The following is a 20,931-nucleotide window of genomic DNA, read 5'->3' as shown; positions in this document are numbered from 1 at the left end:
CGGTAGGTTTGGTCTAGATGTTGAGGGAGATTTGATTTCTGTTTTCTTTGAAATAGAGGATCAAGTCAGCTGCTAATAGACCTGTGTGGGTCAGAACTTCAAGGAGGGAAGGTAGGATTCTGGAGAGCACAGTGTGTGTAGGCTGCACTGGGGGTCCTGGTCACGTTGGGCACCATGAATTTACAGTGACTCCAACTCTCCTCTCCTCTAGCGGCTGCCTGAGTGTCCGCTCAGAAAATGGCCAGGGGTTGGATTCATCCAGGGCTGGGGGTATGAGAGAGAGAGAGAGTAGGAAAGGGGGACAGGGGCAGGAGGTTTGAAGGGTTAGCAGGGGAGTGATCAAAATGATGGCTCTCAGCTGAACTGGTCAGGGAAGAAGCAGAGGCACTGACTGCCTTGAGGTCCCATGAGGAGATCCAAATGCAAGATCCCCAAATAGCAGGCTCGCAACAGGCCCAGTCCTTGAAGTCCTTCCACTTTTTATAACGCAAGGATATCAATTCCCCTTCCACTTTTTATAACGCAAGGATATCAATTCCCCTATGCGAGAATGACAGCCACCCTCTGTAAGGTGGCTTCTCTCACTGCAGCCAGATGTAATGATGGACTGGGGGGGGGGAGTCCCCCCAAAAGGTGTCCTTCAACCTATGTAATTATCCTTTCTATTGAATTTGGGGTTGTGCATTCCCTATGTGCACTGACTAGGTCTTGGGACCCACCAGGCTGCTCTTAGTCTTGAATCTAGGAAGCCTCCCTTCCAGTTATGTGTGTAAGAAGTCCTGTTGGGTGAGGCCCAGAACCTTTCTAAGGGCTGAGGTTTGGGGTACAATTTCTCTGGAGACAAGTCTGGGCCAGGATCCAGGGATTTTCTCAAAGCACCAACGCAATGTTTTCCTGTCCCGAGGCTATCAGGGAGGTGGTAGAGAGTTTAGAGCCTGGCCTATAGACTTTCCCCATAAAAGCTCCCCGTTTATTTTGCCTTGCTCCACTTTCTGGAAATTTTGTAGATGCTATCAAAGGAGATTTGGATTTCTAAGTGGGTTATCTTATTTGTTCAGCACTTGCAAGCATGTGTGTGATTATCTACAAGCTTCCCTCTTCTCTGATTAGCCATCATCCTACTGAAGAGCTGGAATGGAGCGAGGAATGCTGAGATTCCTCCCTGAGGTTAGGGCTGTCAAGAGGCAGAGACCTCCTTAGTGCTGGGCAGTCCTGGCCAACTGCTGTTTACATCTCCTGTCCTCCTCCTCAGAAGGCTCACATCCTTAGGAATAAAAGCAGATCCAAATGGCTTTTCTCCAGTTTCAGAGAATTACATAGCAACAATTCAATCTCACCTTTGTGACAATACATCTGAGAGAGGCAGAAAGTGATACGTTATAAAAGTGGGTGAGCACAAAAGGTTAACATTATATTGGTTACCTGAAGTAAAATTTGCTATCTTCTTAAAGACTTTTATAGTGGATCCATTTGATATCTGAAAAACAAAGATAAAAAACAAATGAGTCTTCAAAATTTAATGTATTTCTCAACTTCATCCAGGAAGTAGATAGCTGGATGGATCTTACATTCTCTCACTTATTATTTATCAAGAGTGTCTATGTTGTGGGCCCTGTGCTGGAGCTATAATGATGACCAAGACACTGTCTCTCAAGGAGCTCATAGTTCTGTGAAGGAGATGAACGAGACAGTGAGGTGTAGTGAGGCTGGGAGGGCGAGGAGAGCCAATGGGAGATGAGCCAACCCTGGAAGGAGGGAAGAGGAGGCTGTGCTAAGATGTTCCCCAGCCTTTCAGAAATCAAGAGAGGCTTGGGCTACTAGCTTTTTTGAGATTCCTACTATATTGAGAAACGCTGAAACAGGTATCCATAACTATTGTCTAATCGTAGGACAGAGCAATTTCACACCTAGGTATATACCCAACAGAAATAAGTACATATCCTGATAAACTATTTGTGATTGTCCTATACTAGAAACAACCAAATATCATCAATGAATAAATAATTTGGGGTGTGTCCATACAACAGAATATAAAACAACAGAAATGAGCAAATTATGTCTACACACCACATGGGTAAACCTCACAATAATGTTGAGCAAGAGAAGCCACACAAAGAAATATATAGTTTGTGATTCCATGCACATAAAGCTTTAAAAAAATGCTAAACACAAAAACAGTCAAACTATGACGTTAGATGTTTGGAGAAGAGAGTGGGGTTAGTGATTAGGAGGGGTCGGGAAGGGGCTTCTGAAGGACCCATAATGTTCTAATTCTTGACCTGAGTAGTAGTTACAGGATGTGCTCACATTGTGACCACACATCTGGTGGTACACTTATTTGTTCTCTATCCGGCAGGTATATATTTTTAAAAAGAAGCTTGTAAAATAATAAAAATTGCACATACTTTTAAATAAAAACTAAGTATAACTTACAGGAAAGCACTTAACGTTCACAGGGGTACAACTCAACGAATGTCCATTTATGTATATACCTGTGTAAACACTACCCACATCGAGATATAAAATATTTCAAGGTTCCCAGGAGTACCCCCATTGTCCCTTCCCAGTCAATAACCACTGCATCCTCAGCCAGAGGTAATCACTATTCCGACTTCCATCTGCTCTTGAACTTCATATAAATGGAATCCTATAGTACAGCTGGCTCTTGAACAACATGGCGGCTGGCGGTACTGCCCCCCACCCTGCACCATTGAAACTCCCCATATAACTTTTGACTCCCCCAAAACTTAACTGCCAATAGCCCACTGTTGATAGGAAGCCTTACCAAGAACAATTAACACATTTTGTATGTTTGATGTATTATATACTATATTCTTATAATAAAACAAGCTAGAGAAAATATAAAAATTATAAATAAAATTAGAAGATACATTTATAGTACTCTGTTGAAAAAAAAGGCATGTAAGTGACTTGTGCAGTTCAAACCTGCATTGTTCAAGGGTCAACTATATATATGTATATATATATATATTTTTTTTTTTCTGATGTCTGGCTTCTTAGGGTCAACATAAGGTCTTTGATATTTATTCACCTTGTTGCAACACCAGTACTTTCTTTTAAAATTACTTTGTATTATTGCATTGTATGAATATACTACAAAAAACCTGCCCTACAATAAAAAGTATTGACACATGTTGCAACATGAACCTCAAAAACATTATGCTAAGTGAAAGAAGCCAGGCACAAAAGACCACATATTGTACGATCCCATTTATATAAAATGTCCAGAAGAGACAGATTTATACATACAGAAAATGGATTACTAGTTGCCTAAAGCAGGGGTCGGAAGAGTGAGGAGTGACTGCTAATGAATTCAAGGTTTCTTTTTGGGGTGATGAAAATGTTCTAAAATTAGATTGTGGTGGCGATTGCACAACTCTGTAAATGCACCAAAAACCATTGAATTGTACATTTTAAAAGGTGACCTTTATGGCATATAAATGATCTCTCAACAGAGCTGCTAAAAAAAAAAAAATGGCCACATATATTAATGTACACATTTGACAAACGAATGCTTTTACCACACCGACACTCCACTACAGTGCCCCTGCGTACCCTCCTTTGTCAATGAAGTCAAGAGTTCTCACCTGAGGCCTTATGGGACTGTAGAACCCTGGGCCAAATGGCCCTCCAGTGCAGCCCTCCCCTGCCACCAACCAGGGGAAGGAGTGCCCTTCAGGTGACTCGATGCTAAGATGCAGAGGGCAGGCCTCCCCTCTTGTGAGGACTAAATTGTCCCAAGGGGCTAGTCCGCAAAAGTTTAAGACAGAGGGGCCTTGAGGAAGAGGCAGGTCAGGGATACCGAAATCTTTGCCTTCATCCTGGGACTGCAGATTAATAACCCTGTCGTTCTGGAACATGGCCAGATAAGTGCTTCTTCCCTCCATTCTCAAAGTCCTCAGTCTGTTCTGAATTCTAATAGTACTTTGGACCTAGTCCTTCCCCACTTTGGGGAAAAAATGCAGAAACCTAGAATTTCTCTTCTGGCCTCCTGCACACTGGTTATCAGCATGCACAAACCTGCTTAGCAAGCACCAGAGGATTAGAGCCTCCTCTCCTTCGGGCTGCACCCGCAGAGGAAGGAACGTGGAGCCGAGCTGCCCCGGCAGCGGCCCCGGCATTGCTGTCCAGCAGGCAGCGTCCAGCCAGCTGCTAGGCTTGGGCCAGAGGCCCCCAGCTGCAGTGTTCGCCACGTCTCGTAGGGAGGGGCAGAGCTGAGCAGGGGCTGGCTGGGCCACCGGGCCTCCGGACAAGCGTCTCCAGCATGGATTCGGAACTCTCACTGACTTCTTTGCCGTTCTGCTGTTACTACCAAACCATCCTCTCCTTTCCCCTTGAGCCATTCATTGTTTTCTGGTTGAATGTTCCATTCTCCTCCGTATTTGATGCAATTAAACACTCTGTGCAGGCACCCCGTTAGCAATACTCAGACACCAAGTTTATGAGAACGTTTGCACATCGTTAGAAAATTCCTCCCCACAAAGAGCTGGATATGCTCTGTTTCTAAGCCAATAAATATCTTTTCATAAAAGGAAGCTGGTGATTCATTCTGGGTAATTGTCAAAGAATGAATCCCAAACGGATCCTGTTGAGTGTTGAGCCAATACTCCACTACTGTCAGATGCTTTGTTTTGCTGAACGTGAGCACCCTTAGTCTATAATCACAAACACCACGGATGGGCCTTCTGATAAGGAGCGCTGCCAAAAGTTCAAATGTCTTTTCAAGAGCTGGCAATGACTCGCTGCTGGCACTGTGCTCAGGCATTAAGATAGCGCAGCCGCAGCTTGTAGCAAGGAAATTTTACTCTGAAATTATCTCCCAAGAGCAAGTGTAAAAGCATTTTATTAGTGGATGAGTTGTGTATGTGTGTATCTGAGTGTATTTCTAACTTTCCCAGCTGCTCTAGGGCTGGAACATTTCCCCCCACGTGACACTTTAACACCATTGTAAGATAGAAACTACTGTACTTAACAGATGTTGGGGTTGGTTTGGGGGGAGGGGGAGTGGGGGAAGGTCTCCATTTTCTATTTTGCACAAGTCAGCTGCTGCTGAGTTAAGGACAGAAATGCCTTTTTGAGAAGTGCTACCGAATCTAAAGTGTTAAAAATATGATACTGTTTGTTCCATCTGAGGAGCTCCAAATGCTTTCCTAAGAGTGACTCATTAATCCTCCTGTGCTCCTGTGAGGCAGGGAGCGTCCTGTGGGCCCCTACTTTAGGAATGAAAACCAAATTAAATCAAAGAAAGATTAATGTCACTAGATGGATCTATGGCAGGAATGTTTCTCCAGCCCAGAGCAGAGCTGGTAACACACGACAATTTCAAATTAAATTCCTTCCAGTCTCACAGTGCTCCAGGATTCAATGAGGCAGGAAGGCTGTGCCCCTTCCGTGATGACTGGCCCGTGTCGGGACAGGGTGGAGAAAACCGTAGACTCCCCGTATCAGAATTAGGGATTGTGACCACACAGGGCAAAAAGGAACTCATGTCAACAATTTGAAATCACTCCTGAAATAAGCAGAAGGTAAATATCCTCCAAGTCATGTCCAAGTGAAGGTGGGATTTCTTTGTGATGAAAATGCCACATTTCTTTGTGGCATAAGTTGAAGAAAATTCTATAAAAATAGGTTTTCTACATACAAAAGGTTGAACTTACATTTAACCTTAACAAAACTGCCACTTTTGTAAGTAAGAAATGGTCAAATATTGGTAATTTCATACCATGTAGCCTAAGAGACAAGCTGGATTTTAGCCTAAGAATTTTATGGAAAACTGTAAAATATTGTGACACTTTTTTTTTTCTTAAAAGATCAAAAACACAATAATCAATACAAAGCACCATGTGGAAACCTTTACTGGTACCCCTCATTCCGAAAATGGTCTTATATGAAAACAGACCTCTGTTCAGCAGGTGTCACCCCCACGACCTCTCCTCATTCCTGCTCTCCCCATCTCCCCTTAGCTCTTCTCATTGACACCCCAAGGCTGGAGGCAAATGAAAAAGGAGTCTCATTTCTCAGGGCCTGAGGGATAACCTTGCTCAGTCTATTAGCAAAGGAGGCTCGGGAGCCATCAGAACATTCCCAAAACACAAATCACACATGTGGTTTTTGACAGGACAGACCTCTATAAAGGATTCCTGAAACTAGTTAAAGTGCCACTAGGGCTCCTTCTTCTTCCCTGGAGCCTTGGGATTAAGCCTGGGCCAGTAGCAAGCTCCCTCTGAGGACTCCAAGGACCCTTGGAACCCTAACCTTGTCTTCTGGGAGTGAGCATGGCCTCTAAGACTGTGCCTGTCATTGGGAACCTAAGCGCTCCCCGGTTTTTTTTTTTTTTTTTTTTTGGTCAGGCTGGCGTTGTGAACTTTCAGATGCCTGAAAGAGGCCTCCCATCTGATGAGGGCAACTGCTGTCATCTTCAAGGAAGACTGGCCTTAAATCATGCAGGATTAGGCATAGGGAAGCATTTCGGTAAGCTCACAGACACGGGATTCATCAGAAGACTTTAGAAGACGTTACCTTTTTGAATTTGACATCAGAGAAGGTAGCTTACCAGGGTTTCTCATGATTTGGTCACCTCCCTCACCACGGCTGCTTTAGTGGCGGCAGGCATGGGCCACACACGCCTGGCTCCAAGTAAGGAGAAGAGCCACTGTCTGCAGGACGATTCCCTTATTCCATCTGCTTCCTATTCTCTGCTGATCCTTGGGGCATCAGCGAGAAGAGCTAATGAGAACTTGGTCAAGTTTTTCAGCCTCCCCATGCCCTAGAATGGGAATAATGACCATGTCCATCCCACCAGGTACCAAGGACTAAAGCAGGTGCCGTTTGTAAGGGCCCCCAGAACAGTGCCCGGTATACAAGCAGCACTCCGGGCTTGTGCAGTAGATACTGGAGTCGTCACCACGCTGTGGGAGACCTTTAGAGATAGATCCCTTCATTTTAGTATCACTGATGGCCCACTAGACTGGGAGGACCACTGGCTTCACCTAGCAGACATTCTGGAACATTCTTGTGAGCTTTCAATATCCTTTGAACAACCAATTAGCATGAGCAGTGGCCACTGTGGTATCAGCCTGCATCTCTCACGAGAATACCCTTCAACACCACAGCGGTGACACGTGTTTTCTGCCCCTCAAACCTTGCAGCTCAGGAGGAGAGGTGCAATCTCTAGCAGAACACTTCCTGCCGGACACAATGCCTGTTGTGCACACTCGATAGCAAGGTGTGAGAGCAATAATACCATCCAGCAAAAGGTCACAGGGGAACGCAGGGGAGGGGAAGAAAGCCTGGACCCAGAGAAACCCCCCCCCCCCCCCCCGCCCATACACCTGACCTCGTCACCTCCAGAACACAGTGCAGCTTCCCTCACCGCAAATGACACACAGTGACGGCCAGTTAAGGAAGCACTCGGGGAGGAGCTGGTTATAGGGGACAGAGAGGCCTCTGCCTTAATGTGCTTGTAAGGGGCGTTATCTACCCCTTGTCCGCATGGGGCAGAATGAAACTGTAGCAGAAACCCGCCCTCCTCTGTCACATCGGATGGAAAAGGAGGGTAATAAGGGCATCTTCAGCCTAGGGTGGTGGTGGACGTGCACTGTGCGGATGCGTGTGAACAGTGCCGGGGTCGCTGCACAAAGCAACCAGCCCGTAGACGACACAGCATTGCCAGCAATTTGGGGCTGGGATGTTGCATCCGGCCCATGAGATGCTAGGTTTCTGCTGTGCCTTCAGATCCCCTCGAGATCCCTGTTCTTCAAATCCATTCCAAGGAGACGGGCCACACTCCACTTGCCCCAAGGATGGAAAACAGGCGAGAAGAAACAGGCTCCCGCTCCAGCAAGAGGACTTTGTTTAGATGGTAGGAGGAACTGGCCGTCACTAAAGATTAACTTTAAAACCTAACTAATTTGGGCTAATTGGAGGGAGATGAGTCTGAATCACTTAACATTCTGAGTTAGACCCTATTTTTAAACGAAATATAGGTTGGTGTTTTTTTTTTCTTTTTTTTTTTTTTTTTTTTTTTTTGCTTTCAAGCACTTATAGTGACTCAAACTAGGGTACTTTAGTAAATGAATAAGAGTGGTAATTAGCATCTTGTCTCTTTGGAAGGAAATGCAAGCTCCAGGAGAAAATTTTTTTTAACGAAAGGACAAAAGTAAGCTTCAGCCTACCCCTGTCAAATTACTCCAAATTTTAAATCTGCAGGGGAGATGCGGGGTATAGATTTCGGTGGCTGAGGGTGGTGGTGGATACTGCCCCCCCCCCCCCAGCACTCTTTGAAACACAGGGTATTTGAGATGGTCTAGGCAGAGAGCACAGGGCCAATGACCTCCCCAGTTTCCTTCAAGCTCTCTGAGTTTATTTGCCTTACGGCTTAGCTTTTTAAACATAAGGAGAATCCTTTAAGCCCTCGTGTCCTAGTCTTGTCATTTATTACCACCATGTGGCAATGCTAGGGTATGAAGCCAATAAATCATTTGGACGGGAAGTGACTACAGGCCGGATTAATTTCATTATCATCCTTAAGCAGATAGGTGTCTAGCGCGGCCGGTGTCTCCAGCGAAGGCTGATGCTCCGTCTCTCCTGCCACCTCCCCAGCCTGGCGGGCAGCGCTGTGGCTCTTCCCTCTCCCGGCCGGGCCAGCTTGTCCTGCCTTCCCCATGACGGGCAGCGAGAGGCCGAGCCCTTCCCTTGTGGCCCACTTCCCGCCCCAGGTTGGGGGGCCTGACCGGGTGGCCCAGCCTTGCCGCACAGTGGGGCAGGCAAGTGCTTCAGTCACCAGCACCACAGAGGGCACCTGCGGCCGTGGTCCCTCCACACCTGCCGACGACACTGCGCCCTACGCTCCTGACAGAAGCCAAGCGAAGCCCCCGTGTGAGCACCTGGCGCGGGCAGCATCCGGCCCCAGCCTCCTCCTGGCCACGGAGCTCCCTCCGGAGCACGGAGACACGTGCTCTCAGGACGTCCCCGGGGAGTTTCACAGACCACAGGCCTCTGCTCCTTGGCGGAGGACTCACAGGCTGGAAGTCTGGGCTGCAGGCGGCCGAGCACAGCAGCAGGTTGTCCCTCCACAGCTTTCTCTGCCACGTGCCCCAGCGGAGGCTGCAGGGACAGCACCCAGCCGGGTGTCACCCGAAGCAGCAATTTCCAGACCAGCTCTGGGGACTGCGCATCCAGAGAGCCCCAGGGAAGAGGTGTCCCCTGTCCCTCAGGAGCAGTCTCTGCTTCACGCCAGCGAGGGGAGAGCCTGTGGGGACCAAAGGCCTTTCCGGGGACTTCGCAGGCCTGAGGACAGGAGGCGCTGACTTTCCAAGAGGCCTGGGGGGCGGCTCCTGCCATCTCCTGTGGCCTCCTCTAGCTCTGGGTGCGCCCCGCCATCCTGAGCGCCATCCTGAGCGCCCTTACCCCGGAGACGGCCTGTCTGATCCCTCGGCTTGTCCCCATCTCAGGAGCCACCCGGTCATCTCCGGCCAACATCACTCACACCGGAAATTCTTCTAGCGGCAGCTGCTCAGGGTGTCCCCATCCCCAGGCTGTGCCTCTTATGCGGATCCCAGAGCCACACGGGCCACAGGCGTTCCCGAGGCGCAGATCCTGCTTCAGTGGCTTCCTGGGACTCTTCTCGGGACAAAAGTCAAAGGAGGAAGCTGACAGGGCTGCACCGTCTGTGCGCCCCCTTCGGGCCTCCCTCCCCAACAGGCTGTGGGGGGTTAAGCCGCAGAGTGTGGCACCCCAGCGTGGGGTCCAGATCCCGGCTCCGCTCTGAGCAGCTGCTGGTGCGGCCCCAAGCCCCAGCGCCCCAGTGCTCCCATTGCGGGGTTGGGCCCGTAGCAGCTCCTCCCTCCCAGGCCGGGGCCACAGGAAGGCCGGTGCCAGGGCTCCATGGCCTGGGCTACTCCTGGCTCCGGCCGCCCCCGGGCCCCCAGGGCTTCCCTGTGAGGCATGCTGGCACCGGCCCGGCAAGGTTCCCTTCACCCTCAGGCCTCTGCTTAATCAGAGCTTCCTCCAGGAAGCCCTCCCAGACGCCCTGGGCCACAGCACTGTCACCCCGCAGGCGGCGCCTCGTGCCTGGGGCCCCTCCTCACCCCCTTGCTGAGGCTGTAGGCCACCCGGCCTTCACCCCTCTGCGGGCAACCCTGGCACCGAGCAGAGAGCGGCCACAGCCGAGAGCCGAGGACGCGGCGCGCTGGGAGGTCACAGGCGCCCTTCCCACCTTGGGCTCAGCCCACATGTGGGCCAGAGGCCAGAGGAGCCAAGGCTGGCTATCGTAAACAAACAGGAGATGTAGAAGTTCTTTAGGAAAAAAAAAAAAAGGCCCCTCTGCCAAGGTTATGTGGTTGTGCGAACACCGTGGAGGGAAGTGAGGTGACACCTGCCACCCAGACTGCAGGATGCGGAGGGATCAGTACATGACAATCAAAGGCCTTTCAGAGGGGGACCCAGGGGACCCGCAGGCCACGAGAGGCAGTAATTCCCGGCTCTTCCAGAAGCGCGACTAAGGAAGCAGTCTGCAAACTATGCCAGAAACTGGTGGGAGTTCTGTGACTTAAAAAAAAAAAAAAAAAGAAATTACGTGGCATTACCTGGAGGTGAGCCGGTTGAGTCAGGACTGGGCCTGGGGGGGAGCGTCGAGGGCTGAGCCCTGCTCTTACCTCGTAGTGGCCGATGGTATTTAGCTTGGTTATTCCGTCCTCGAGGATCACAGACGAACTGTCAATATCCAGAAGTTCTTTCTGTCGCGTCCCCACTTGCAGCTCTGGGAAGGAAAAAAAAAAGAGAGAGAGAGAGAGAGAGAGAGAGGGTGTGTGTACTTTGTTCTCTGAAATTATAGTGAGAAAGTTTAAAGGTTACTCTGTGATAATAGCAGCAATTGTTATTTATAGATACAACTTAAATAAAGTGGCTAATGTTTGTTTGAAGCTTCGGAGATAATATTAGCCAAGACGGGTCACCTGAGCTTTGTTTTGTATTTGTTTTGTGTTTAGGGCTTTGACTTTTTTTTTTTTAAGATTTTATTTATTTATTCATGAGAGACAGAGAGAGAAAGAGGCAGAGACACAGGCAGAGGGAGAAGCAGGCTCCTTGCAGGAGCCCGACGTGGGACTCCATCCCGGGTCTCCACAGTCACCCCCTGGGCCGAAGGTGGTGCTAAACCGCTGAGCCACCCGGGCTGCCCAGGGTGCCCAGGGTGCCCAGGGATTTGACTTTTAAGCCTGTGTCTCTCTCCCTGACGCTTCCGCTCTGAGGCTAAGCCAGGATGTCAAACCAATGAGAACAAAATAATGCCCCCTCGGGGGGCCGACGCTCCCGGGCAGGTGCGCTGTGAACCACCTTCTCCGGGCCCCGGGTGGGGGTGCAGAGCCCGAGCCACACGGTTCACACTCTGTCATGGAGCTGGCCGGGAGGGGGCCCACTGGTGTGCGTTCTGTGCGTGCCTGAGCCCTCCCAACGTTTTTCTTATTACTAATGTCAACTCAGCACCAACGCTTTTCAAGGTGAGGAGAGGGCACATAAGCGTTCAGGCTGTGTCCTCTTTTAAAGAACAGGGTCATCTGATGACACTGGCGGAAGCTAAGTGGCACCGTCCCCTGAGCTCAAGTGTCTTTCCCCAGTTAAGTCGGGTCCCACCACCTGCTGTCCCAGGGGGGCCAACGCCCGCCATTGACACCGTCCCTGAGGCTCCGGGCCCCCCCCGAGTGTGTGAGCCTCGGCTGGAGGCAGCCTCAGGTGGAGGCTTGCTGGGCCCCACCGACCACCAGACAACAACGCGAAGCTTCTGGTTGGCTTGCTCTGGCCCCCGCCTTCCTGTACCAGGAGGAACGGACGGGCCTGAGGCCGGGAGCAGACAGGACGCCACTAGGCCCGGGTGGCTGGGGCTCCCCCAGAGCCTGACGCTCCCCTGTCCCCTGTCGCCTGCCTGGGGCGGCCTCTCGGACCCGGCCTCAGCCAGGTGGGCCCCAGGGCCCCGGGTGCCCGCAGTCCGCCCAGCGAGGGCAGCAGGCGGGGCGGACGGGAGGTACCTCGGCGCCCTCTCTTGAAGCCACGTCACCTCGTGGCGGCGGCCCACGTGCGGCTTCTCTCGCAGGCTCCGGGGCGGCCTTCCCTGCGCGGCCTGGGAGCGGAGGCTGGGCTCCGGGGCCGGGGGCCATCCTCGCTGCCTGCTCCCTGGAGGCTACAGCCGTACCCTGAGGGGACGGGAATCCTGTCACGCTGCCCGTCACGGCCGTGACTCTACTCTTCTTTCCTGTCCCGTTATCTGCTATAAAATCCCACGACGGTCCCTGGGGAGGGCTGCGGGCGCTCAACTTTAAAATGTTGATGAACATCGAGCCGAGTGGAGGCCGCTGCTCGCTCGCTCGCTCGGGCGCACCCGCCGCCTCGCAGAGCCCGGAGAGGAATTCAGAGCCGATGCTGCCTGTGGTGGGGGAGCGCGGGGAACACACCTCATGCAGGATGCGATTAGCATTAGCGGCGTGCGCTGGAGGTAACACCCAGAGCCTGAGCCACCGGCTAATGACACACTCGGTATCACAACAAACAAATCAAATGCCAACGTGGAACGCGACACATACAGAGGGCGCAGGGTTGACGCCTTTGTGTCCTTCCTGATGCGAGGTGAATCCATTCAGTCTCAGGGTTAGCAACCTCATGCATCTGATTTACAAACATAATATCAACAACAACAAACACCAAGACCCAGCGTCTTGGAAGGACAGCGCTTCCTAGGAAAGGAATCCCCGTGCTCCCGTGCAGCGTCTTGGCCCCCAGCCCTGCCCGCGGGGAGCAGCCCAGGCCACTAAGGGGTCAACCAGCGGCCCGGCTGCTTCCAGGCTGCGGGCCAGGGAGAGGGGGTGGCGGGGACGTTTCCTCGGGGCCTGGCACGAAGTAGCTCCCTCCCTGCCTTACCGAGGCCAATTTCATTCAGCTGAAGGCCATAAGGAGAGCCGTTCTTGCTTAGGAATGCCTGGAAAATCTTCTCTTTGGCTTGGCCTATGGTGTCACAATCAAGAACATTGACTGAAATGTTCCGACACACATCTGCACTCTCATTCTCGGGGATCCTCTCGAAGACGACGTTCAATGCCTGCAAGAATACAAGCAGGTTTCCAAGTCTATTAGATAATTGCAATCTGAAAGGCGGTCATAAAAGACACCCACCTCGGCGGGTCCTACTAATACCCCTGACAGCACATTAGCAAACGCTGCGCCGCATTATACTACTTTCATCTTTTCTCCGTAATCCATTCTTTTCGGAGATAATGGAAAGGAAAAGAGGAAAGTGAAAACTCTCATTACAGAGCAAGCATTGAATAAATACATGAGAGTAAAATATATACACACATAAATATTCTAGAAGTGGTGGCTTCTAATTTCACCCTCCAAACAAACAAAAAAAAAAAATGGAAAAGTTTCCTCAGTAGATGAGGGCAGGCTGGTGATTATCTTCTTTATTGAGAGGACCAGACAGTCCCAGGAGCGAAGTGCCAGGTGACAGGAAAGGTCAGGAGGTCCCCGCATCGATCCTGCTGAAGGAGGTCACTTTTGAAGGCACAGCATTAACGACGATAACATTTATCTCCCCTTCTGCCCCGACAGCCTCATTCACAGTTTCCCGAGCCCTCATTAAAACCCGAGGTCCCCACCCTGTAATATTGTTCCTGCGTGGATTACTTTACATTTCGGTGCCATTATTTAATGTTTTGTCAGCCAACACTCTCCTGGCGCAGCAAAAACTCAGAATCAGAGGGATGGGGGAAGATCGTGAACATGTGAAAACACAGAGCTAGGGAGTATTTCCAAACAAATTTAAAAGCAATTTCAGGTTTACTCTGAGAACACACACACATCTAACACAAAGCAGTTTACCTACTCTAGCTCCTCGGGGGAACGGATTTGGGGAGAGGCTACGAGTACTCTGCGATTAGCGTAATGTATGGTTTGGATCCCAGGACACCTTGGCCATCACAGAATCGAGGGTATGGTACAAAATGCACAGTTATTGAATGTTTCTGAACCTGGATGCAATGAGGGAATGTAAAATGATTACTGGAAATGTTAAAAAATAATGAAAACACATTTAAGGGGAGAATGAAGATCCTTAGGGAACAAGGATCCTTAGGGTTCACTCAACATTCAAATGGTCGTAATGACAGCACGTGCCTTCTAGTGTTGTTACAGAGATTCACGTGAGATGATGCACATCAAAGGCTTGGCACAGGGCTAGGCTGCTTGGAGGGGGCAAGATGATGGAGATGATGATGATGAAGGTAAAAGTGGTGACTGTTTCATGTCCCTTATCAGAATTATTATGAGGGCTAGCGTCGTGCACCCTCATTTGGAGACTCAGGGACCCCCCCCCCCCCTCCGAAGATGAGCAGCCAGGCCTGGACCTCATGCTCTGTATCCAGCAAAGTAAGGAGCGTGTGACCTGCAAGCAGTGCCTCGTGGCGCATCCATTCTAAGATCCAACTCTAGAGTTTTCTCTGCTGCTCAGTGGGAGTCACAATGCAGACTGGCCCTGGGCACCTGTGCCGGTGACCTGAGTTAAGCTCGGGGCACGGGGGTCGGGATCTGGCGGACAAGCCATTGGGAGATACAAAGACGGTGGGCCCGGGGACGTGGGAGCAGGGACTTGCAAACCCTGGGAGGGTCTCAGAGGCACGTCTCCTCTTTATGGCCTTTAACCCTGACACCCACGCTCCTGCTTATGGTTACATGCACTCAAATTCTCTTGGTCCAATCCTACCTGACAATTAACACTGTGAAGCAGTGGAGTCTGAGCCCTGGGGGAAGCAGGGGGTCTCAGCCTGCAGTTCCCTTCATTCCCAAGAGGGTCCCTCCTCACTGGCAGTCTGAGCACATTGGGGATCGGGGCCAGTTGAGGCTCAGAAGGGAGGCTGAAGGCCCCTCTGTGCACAAGCCTAGAAACCCCAGACGGGACAGAGGCAGGGAGTGCCGGCAAGAGGGCAAGCACTGGGTGGACCATCTAGAAGGAACCAGGGTAGCCACCTGTGCCAGAGTCCTCGCTCTCACCTTCCCAACTCAGCACATTTACTGACATCCTGCCAGTAATGGGCACACTTCTTTTAATCTTCCCAGCCCCCTGGTTAGAAGACTGTGTTACCATTACCTCCCCCTTTTTGTTTTAAAGTAGGCTTTAATGTGGGACTTGAACTCACAACCCCGAGATCAAGACTGAACGGTGATCAAGAGTCAGACACTTAACCAACTGAGCCACCCAGGTGCCCTCTTCCTTTTTTTTTGAAGTAGGATTATCTGCATTTTTGAGGGAAGAAGCCGAGGCACAGAAGGGCCAGACAACTTGTCCCGGGGACACAGCTGGTGGGTGGCAGAGCCCGGAGTGGGCACCACAGAGCACTGGGTGACGGGCTCCCTCCTCCTCCCACCCAGGCCCCCCTTGCTCCTGCTCCCACCCTCTAGCCCAGGAACCTCGGGTCTGGGGAGCCCTGTTTTAGGTCGGGCTACACACCTGACCCCCAGGGTGGGCTCCCTCACGGCCCGCGGGGACCTGCCGAGGCCTCCCCTTCCTCCACGGGAAGGAGGGCGGCTCCGTGATTCCACGATTCCACGGGCCTTTCAAGGATAAAGCCAACCGGAAAGCACCTTTTAACCAGAGCTCCAGCCATCCCGGCTCATTTAATAGTTTCATAGGTATTTGTGAAATAAGACTGTGTGACCACCCAAGGGGCACTATTGTCTTTCACAGAAACACCTCTTTACAGGCAATGTTCTACTTAAACACATTACCAAAAGGAGAGAAGAGAGAAAAAAAATCTTAACTGGATGTAAAAGAATGTAAACCTGCCACTGCATCCACAGCTAGATGGATGGGGAAAGGGAAGGTGGTATTTGAGACAGGCCACAGGGAATTGTGAGAGTCAGTTCCGACACAAGTTGATTTTTTTATGCTGCTGATGCATTAGTGCTCCACCAGCCATCTCCTACGGCAGAGGGGGTGCCGGGGGCTCCCAGCGAGGGCCCTACCCCTTCACCCCACCCCGGGCTCAGAAAGCACACGCTGGGCTTTGCTCCCCATCAAAGAAGATCCCCCCACGGAAGGGCCACCTCGCCCCTTACCACCCCATTTAAGCCAGGGTCTTCCCTGTGTCCCGCTCGGTGCACACCAAGGTGTGAGGAAGGCCTTTTCCATCTTGAAGAAAAACTAAATTAATGGAGAGATATTCCTCAAATTTAAGTTTCTGTCACAAAGTTTTCTATACTTGCTAGCATTTGCTAACATCTGTTCATGATAGAATCAAGTAAGAATCTGTCTGATTTAGCCCAAAATGACTGGTTTCGTAGGCTTATCATGAATATGTCACAGATTGTCTTTGGGCAAAGCACTCCCATGAGTTTCAGATTTATGGATAGTGGTGAGGTATTTCCATTGCCATGTCCCCAGAAAAAGAGGAAAGAGGCCAAGGTTTTGGGGGTTTTGGGATTTAGTGTGAGGGCATATTTTAGTTCTTTTTCTCTGTCAGGCCCTAGACAAGAGCTGGCCAACTTTCTGTAAAAGGCTAGACAGTAAATATTTAAGACTTTGAGGCCTGTATGGTCTCTGTCACAACTACTTGACTCTGCAGTTGTAGCAGGAAAACAGCCAGAGACAATAGTAAACGGATGTGCATGGCTGTGTTTCAATAAAACTTTATTTATAACATCAGACAGCAGGGCTGCATTTGGCCCACAGGCTCTTGTTTGCCGATCCTGGTCTAGGCAATGGTGACTTCGAATGGAATGCTGACTTTGACGATGTCAAAAAAGACATTTTGGGGAAAAAAATGCCTCTTGTCTCCACCATGATTTGTTATAAAAGGAACCGTTTTCTGAGGAGTACAGGTATAAATAAGGATCCTTACCAATGAAATAACAGACTCACTTTGAGCTATAAAGAAGAAAATTAAATACTTTTGTACTTAGGTAACTAAATTATTTTCTAATCCCAAGATTATGGTATGAGAAGAAAGGGCATGAAGAGGAAAGTCATTTCGAGCACTCATTTAATGTTAATTTTTCATTTTCCACTGCTTGCCATCAACGAGGGAATGACTTACCTAAAATGATTATAAAAAAATGGTTTCACTTCTTTGATCAGGATGCTCAGAACAGTAACTATGAAGTTAGTAATGGTTTCGGTATTATTGCAAGTCATAATGGAAATGATTTGCACTATGGTAGAAAAAGGGGGGGGACAAAAACCCAAGAATTGTTAATTAACTTCACTGTTTCTCCACAAATGCTAGGAGTATTAAAAACAAGATTGCTGAAGTGCAAACATCAGGATTTAATGAACAATGGGATGTAATTGAAGTAACAGAGAATGACTTAATCGGGACAGTGGGTTGTTTAATTATGGGGATAATGGATCTTCTGAAAGGGACAAGCTAAATGGAACAGAAGGAGCCGGGACGGGTGGGGAGAGCCGCTGTGTCAGAGGCATCAGGGACGGGAACCTCTCTAGAGTGGCTAGGGCTCTGTCCTAGAGGAAGTGGCCTGTTAAACACGATTGTCCCCAAAACGTAACTAGTGGGTGCAGAGAGTCCCCCCCCCCGCCCGCCCCCGGTGCTGGCTGGCATGAATTGTCAACGGGCCGTCCGGGAGGCATGAAGATTTCTATAGGCATGTAACTGTACTTTTTCTAAGAATTTCTAATAATCTTAAAGACTTTCTCATAGATATGAGAACGAGGGCAATAATATGTTTGTCGGAACACGGTTTCCCAGGGTGCCAAGATGCTATCTCTCAGATACAGCAGATTGGCAGCCTCATTTCCTGGGTTTAAGAGTTCAAAAAACCATTTCTCGCTTAACTTTGATTACAAGTCAACCTTCTCTTGCTAATTCAGCACACTTGCCACGAGTTATTGGGTTTTCTCATCTCCTTTTGAAAGTGAAGCAAATGTCCCTTCTCCTGCGTGGTGCGCATTGCTAGAACTGAAATCCTCCCGCCCTCCTCCATGCTCCCCAAGTTTAAGGAGACCTGCTCTGAAATCATTCTCTCGACACTAAACATGGGGCACAGGAAGGCGGGCCTGAGGTTTCCTCAGCAATGCAACCGAACATGCCTCAAATGTTGCAAAGGGAGAAAAACCACAGAGCAAGGAGGCTTATTCCTCTTCCAGCTGTCACATCTGGATGCCCTGATGTTGGAGGGGGACCGAGTCCTGCATGTGCAAACCCTCCCCAATGCTGGCCTTGGGAGGGATAATGGGTCAGGGCGGCCTTTTCATTGACCACCAGCCTCAGTGCCCTGTTGGGGAAGGATGATTCCTCGGTCCTGGGGGAAGGGTGGCTGTACGGGGGGCTCTGCTCACAGCCGAGGGAAGACAGAGAGGCTTCCCTCCCAGGATGCACTGAACAGAGGATTACTCCGAGCACATGTGTCAGTAGAATGATTTCATGTATAACAAATTGGCAGGATATCTTCATGTTCTAGAAAACACCCCACACCTCAGGGAGAATACATCCTAATCTTAGAGGTGTGAAACCTAACTCTCAGGTTGTTGTGCAAGGCGCTGTTTCCGAGCCCTCAGCCACGCAGGAGTTTGGGGCCTTTTTTAAGTGTGTCCCTGTCATGGCACAGGCTCTGTCATTTCAAGTTGCTTATGTGGCTGCTCTTGATTTTTTTTTTCTCTGACTTTTCTTTCCTTGAAAGAATTTACACAAACACACACACACACACACACACAATTGAGTTTGTTCAGCACACCTTGGTTTTCAATTACATAAACCACCTCAGGCAAATTTAGAAAATCAAGATCACAAACCACTGGGTATACATGACTGAGGTGAGGGGTTGGTGTGAAAGGAAGAGAGGGAGGAGGGAGGAGGGAGGGGGAGGGAAGGGGGGAGGGATGAGGGGAGGAGGGAGACAGGGAGGGGGAGTAGGGAAGGAGGGAGGGGGAAGAAGGGAAGAGGGAGGAAGGAGAGAGGAGTAGGGAGGAGGGAGAGGAGGGGGATGAGGGAGACAGAGGAGAGGAGAAGGGGGAGGGGAGGAAGGAGAGAGGACAGGGGAGGGAGAGAGAGAGGGGAAGAGGGGGGAGAGTGGGGGAGGTGGGAGAAAGTGGAGGAGGGAGGAGAGGGGAGGGGGAGGAGGGAGACAGAAGAGAGGGGAAGAAGGAGAAGGGAGGGGAGGAGAGAGAGGGAGGAAAGAGGAGAGGGAGTGAAGGGAGGAGGGAGAAAGGGGGAGAGAATGGGGGTTGGTAGGAAGAAAATTATAATACGATGGTTAAGGCTGTGGGAACTTGCTTGAAAGGAAATGAAAAACCCTGAATTTTTTATATTGACCTTCTGCTAACAGTTTGTCATACAAGCATCACCCAGATCATGTGCCTCCCTCTGGAGCTTCTAAGGTAACCACCTACCATGGATCACACAGGTGGGGACAGGTACAATAAAAGGCATTACAAATCATTTTTAAGGCAAGGCCCCTAGAAACGAGTGGCCAACCCCTTTTCCAGTCTCTGTCTACTGGCAAATCTGCATTTGAAAAGGAAGATTTATCCGGATTTCTAAAATCATAATTTCCCATTAGCCTTTTCCCCAGGGGCTATAGAGGTTGGGGGGGGGGGGGGAACTCCAGGAGTTGACATGAATTCCTTAAACATCAAGAAACATTTTGATGACGCGTTGAGAGTTAACAAATCCCAAACACATGGTCTTAATTGACTGTGAAATAAATAATGTTTCAAAATGAAAGGTGGAAAAAATGTTTCTATGTAAAGCATTAAAAAGGATTCAAACCTCAAAAGTTGCTTCAGGCATTTGACTTCTCCTCCCCACTCCCAGTCTGGTCCTCGCCTTCCTGTTGGGGGTCACATTTCCATGAAAGGAAATTACTGCTGGATTCCTCCAACCTACATACACTCACAAATATTTCTCTTTGGGGATCTGTGGGCTTCGATAATGTTTCGAAGTAAAAGCATAGACCTCTCTGGGGGTAAGATGAGGGCCCTGCATTTGTCCTCAATCACAGGGGAAGGAGTCACAGGACCTGATGCAAAGTTTGTCCTTTGTTACACTGGGAGTAGCTGGAGTGTTTAAGAAATGTTCTGACTTACTCAAAGGGAAGGCCTAGGCACTGGTCTACCTAGATCTGCATTTCCTTTTAATTTTTTAAAGATTTATTTACTTATTTGAAACAGAGAAAAAGAGAGAGCACGCATGAGGGCGTGGGGAGGGGCAGAGGGAGAAACGGAGAATCTCCAGCAGGTGCTATGCACAGCGTAGAGTCTGACACGGGGCTCAATCCCATGGCCCTGAGATCACAACCTGGGCCGAAACCGTGAGCTGGACACTTAACCGACTGAGCCACACTGGCGCTGCCCTGGGATCTGGATTTCTAACAAGTGCCCGAGGAGATGGGAGTTCAATTTAGGAAAATCTTCACAGGTCAAGCCAGGGCCGTCAAGGCTCTCACCCCTGCAGCACCCTGGGAACCGGCGCCGTGAGTACCCTCTCCATTTAACAGGTGAGGAGACTGAGGGGCAGGGAGGTTTGGAAGCTTGCCCCACATCGCACAGTCAGCCAGGGGAGGGGTGGGAGGCAAACGTGCCTGGCTCCCCGCCGTTATACCCACACTTCTCCACGTGTGGGTCCTGGGCCAGCAGCGAGCTCCTCAGAAACCCAGAATCCCGGGCACACCCCGACCTACAGAATCAGAAAGTCCGGGGATGCGGGGGCTGCCGGGCAGGTGCTTCGCAAGCTGTCTGGCTGATTCCGCCCCTTGCCACCTCGGCCACACACAGTTGCAGAAACAGAGCGCTGAGGAGTGTTGACTTGCTCCTCAGGCTCCGGCCCTGTGGATGGCAGCTGAGCGTGGTACCGGCCTCGTTGTGGGGAACACCACATCTGGCAGTGACCTGGACCCATTTCGACCAGTTTGATC

The 20,931-nt window shown here is 50.2% G+C and overlaps 1 protein-coding gene across 2 annotated transcripts in view; it reads right to left on the bottom strand.

Annotated features, from left to right (window-relative positions):
* Positions 1-20,931, bottom strand: part of PLXNC1 (plexin C1) — a 137,930-nt gene that overhangs the window by 11,532 nt on the left and 105,467 nt on the right. For both annotated transcript variants that reach the window (XM_072724580.1, XM_025992362.2), the window contains exons 22-24: positions 12,931-13,108; positions 10,677-10,780; positions 1,423-1,477 (exon numbers count right to left, since the gene is read on the bottom strand). In XM_072724580.1, coding sequence (XP_072580681.1) covers positions 1,423-1,477; positions 10,677-10,780; positions 12,931-13,108 — 337 coding nt within the window. The remainder of the gene's footprint in view (positions 1-1,422; positions 1,478-10,676; positions 10,781-12,930; positions 13,109-20,931) is intronic.

Source organism: Vulpes vulpes, chromosome 10 (assembly GCF_048418805.1).
Source record: "Vulpes vulpes isolate BD-2025 chromosome 10, VulVul3, whole genome shotgun sequence".
In the NCBI taxonomy this organism is placed as follows: domain Eukaryota; kingdom Metazoa; phylum Chordata; class Mammalia; order Carnivora; family Canidae; genus Vulpes; species Vulpes vulpes.
This window is presented reverse-complemented; position numbering and strand designations above follow the sequence as displayed.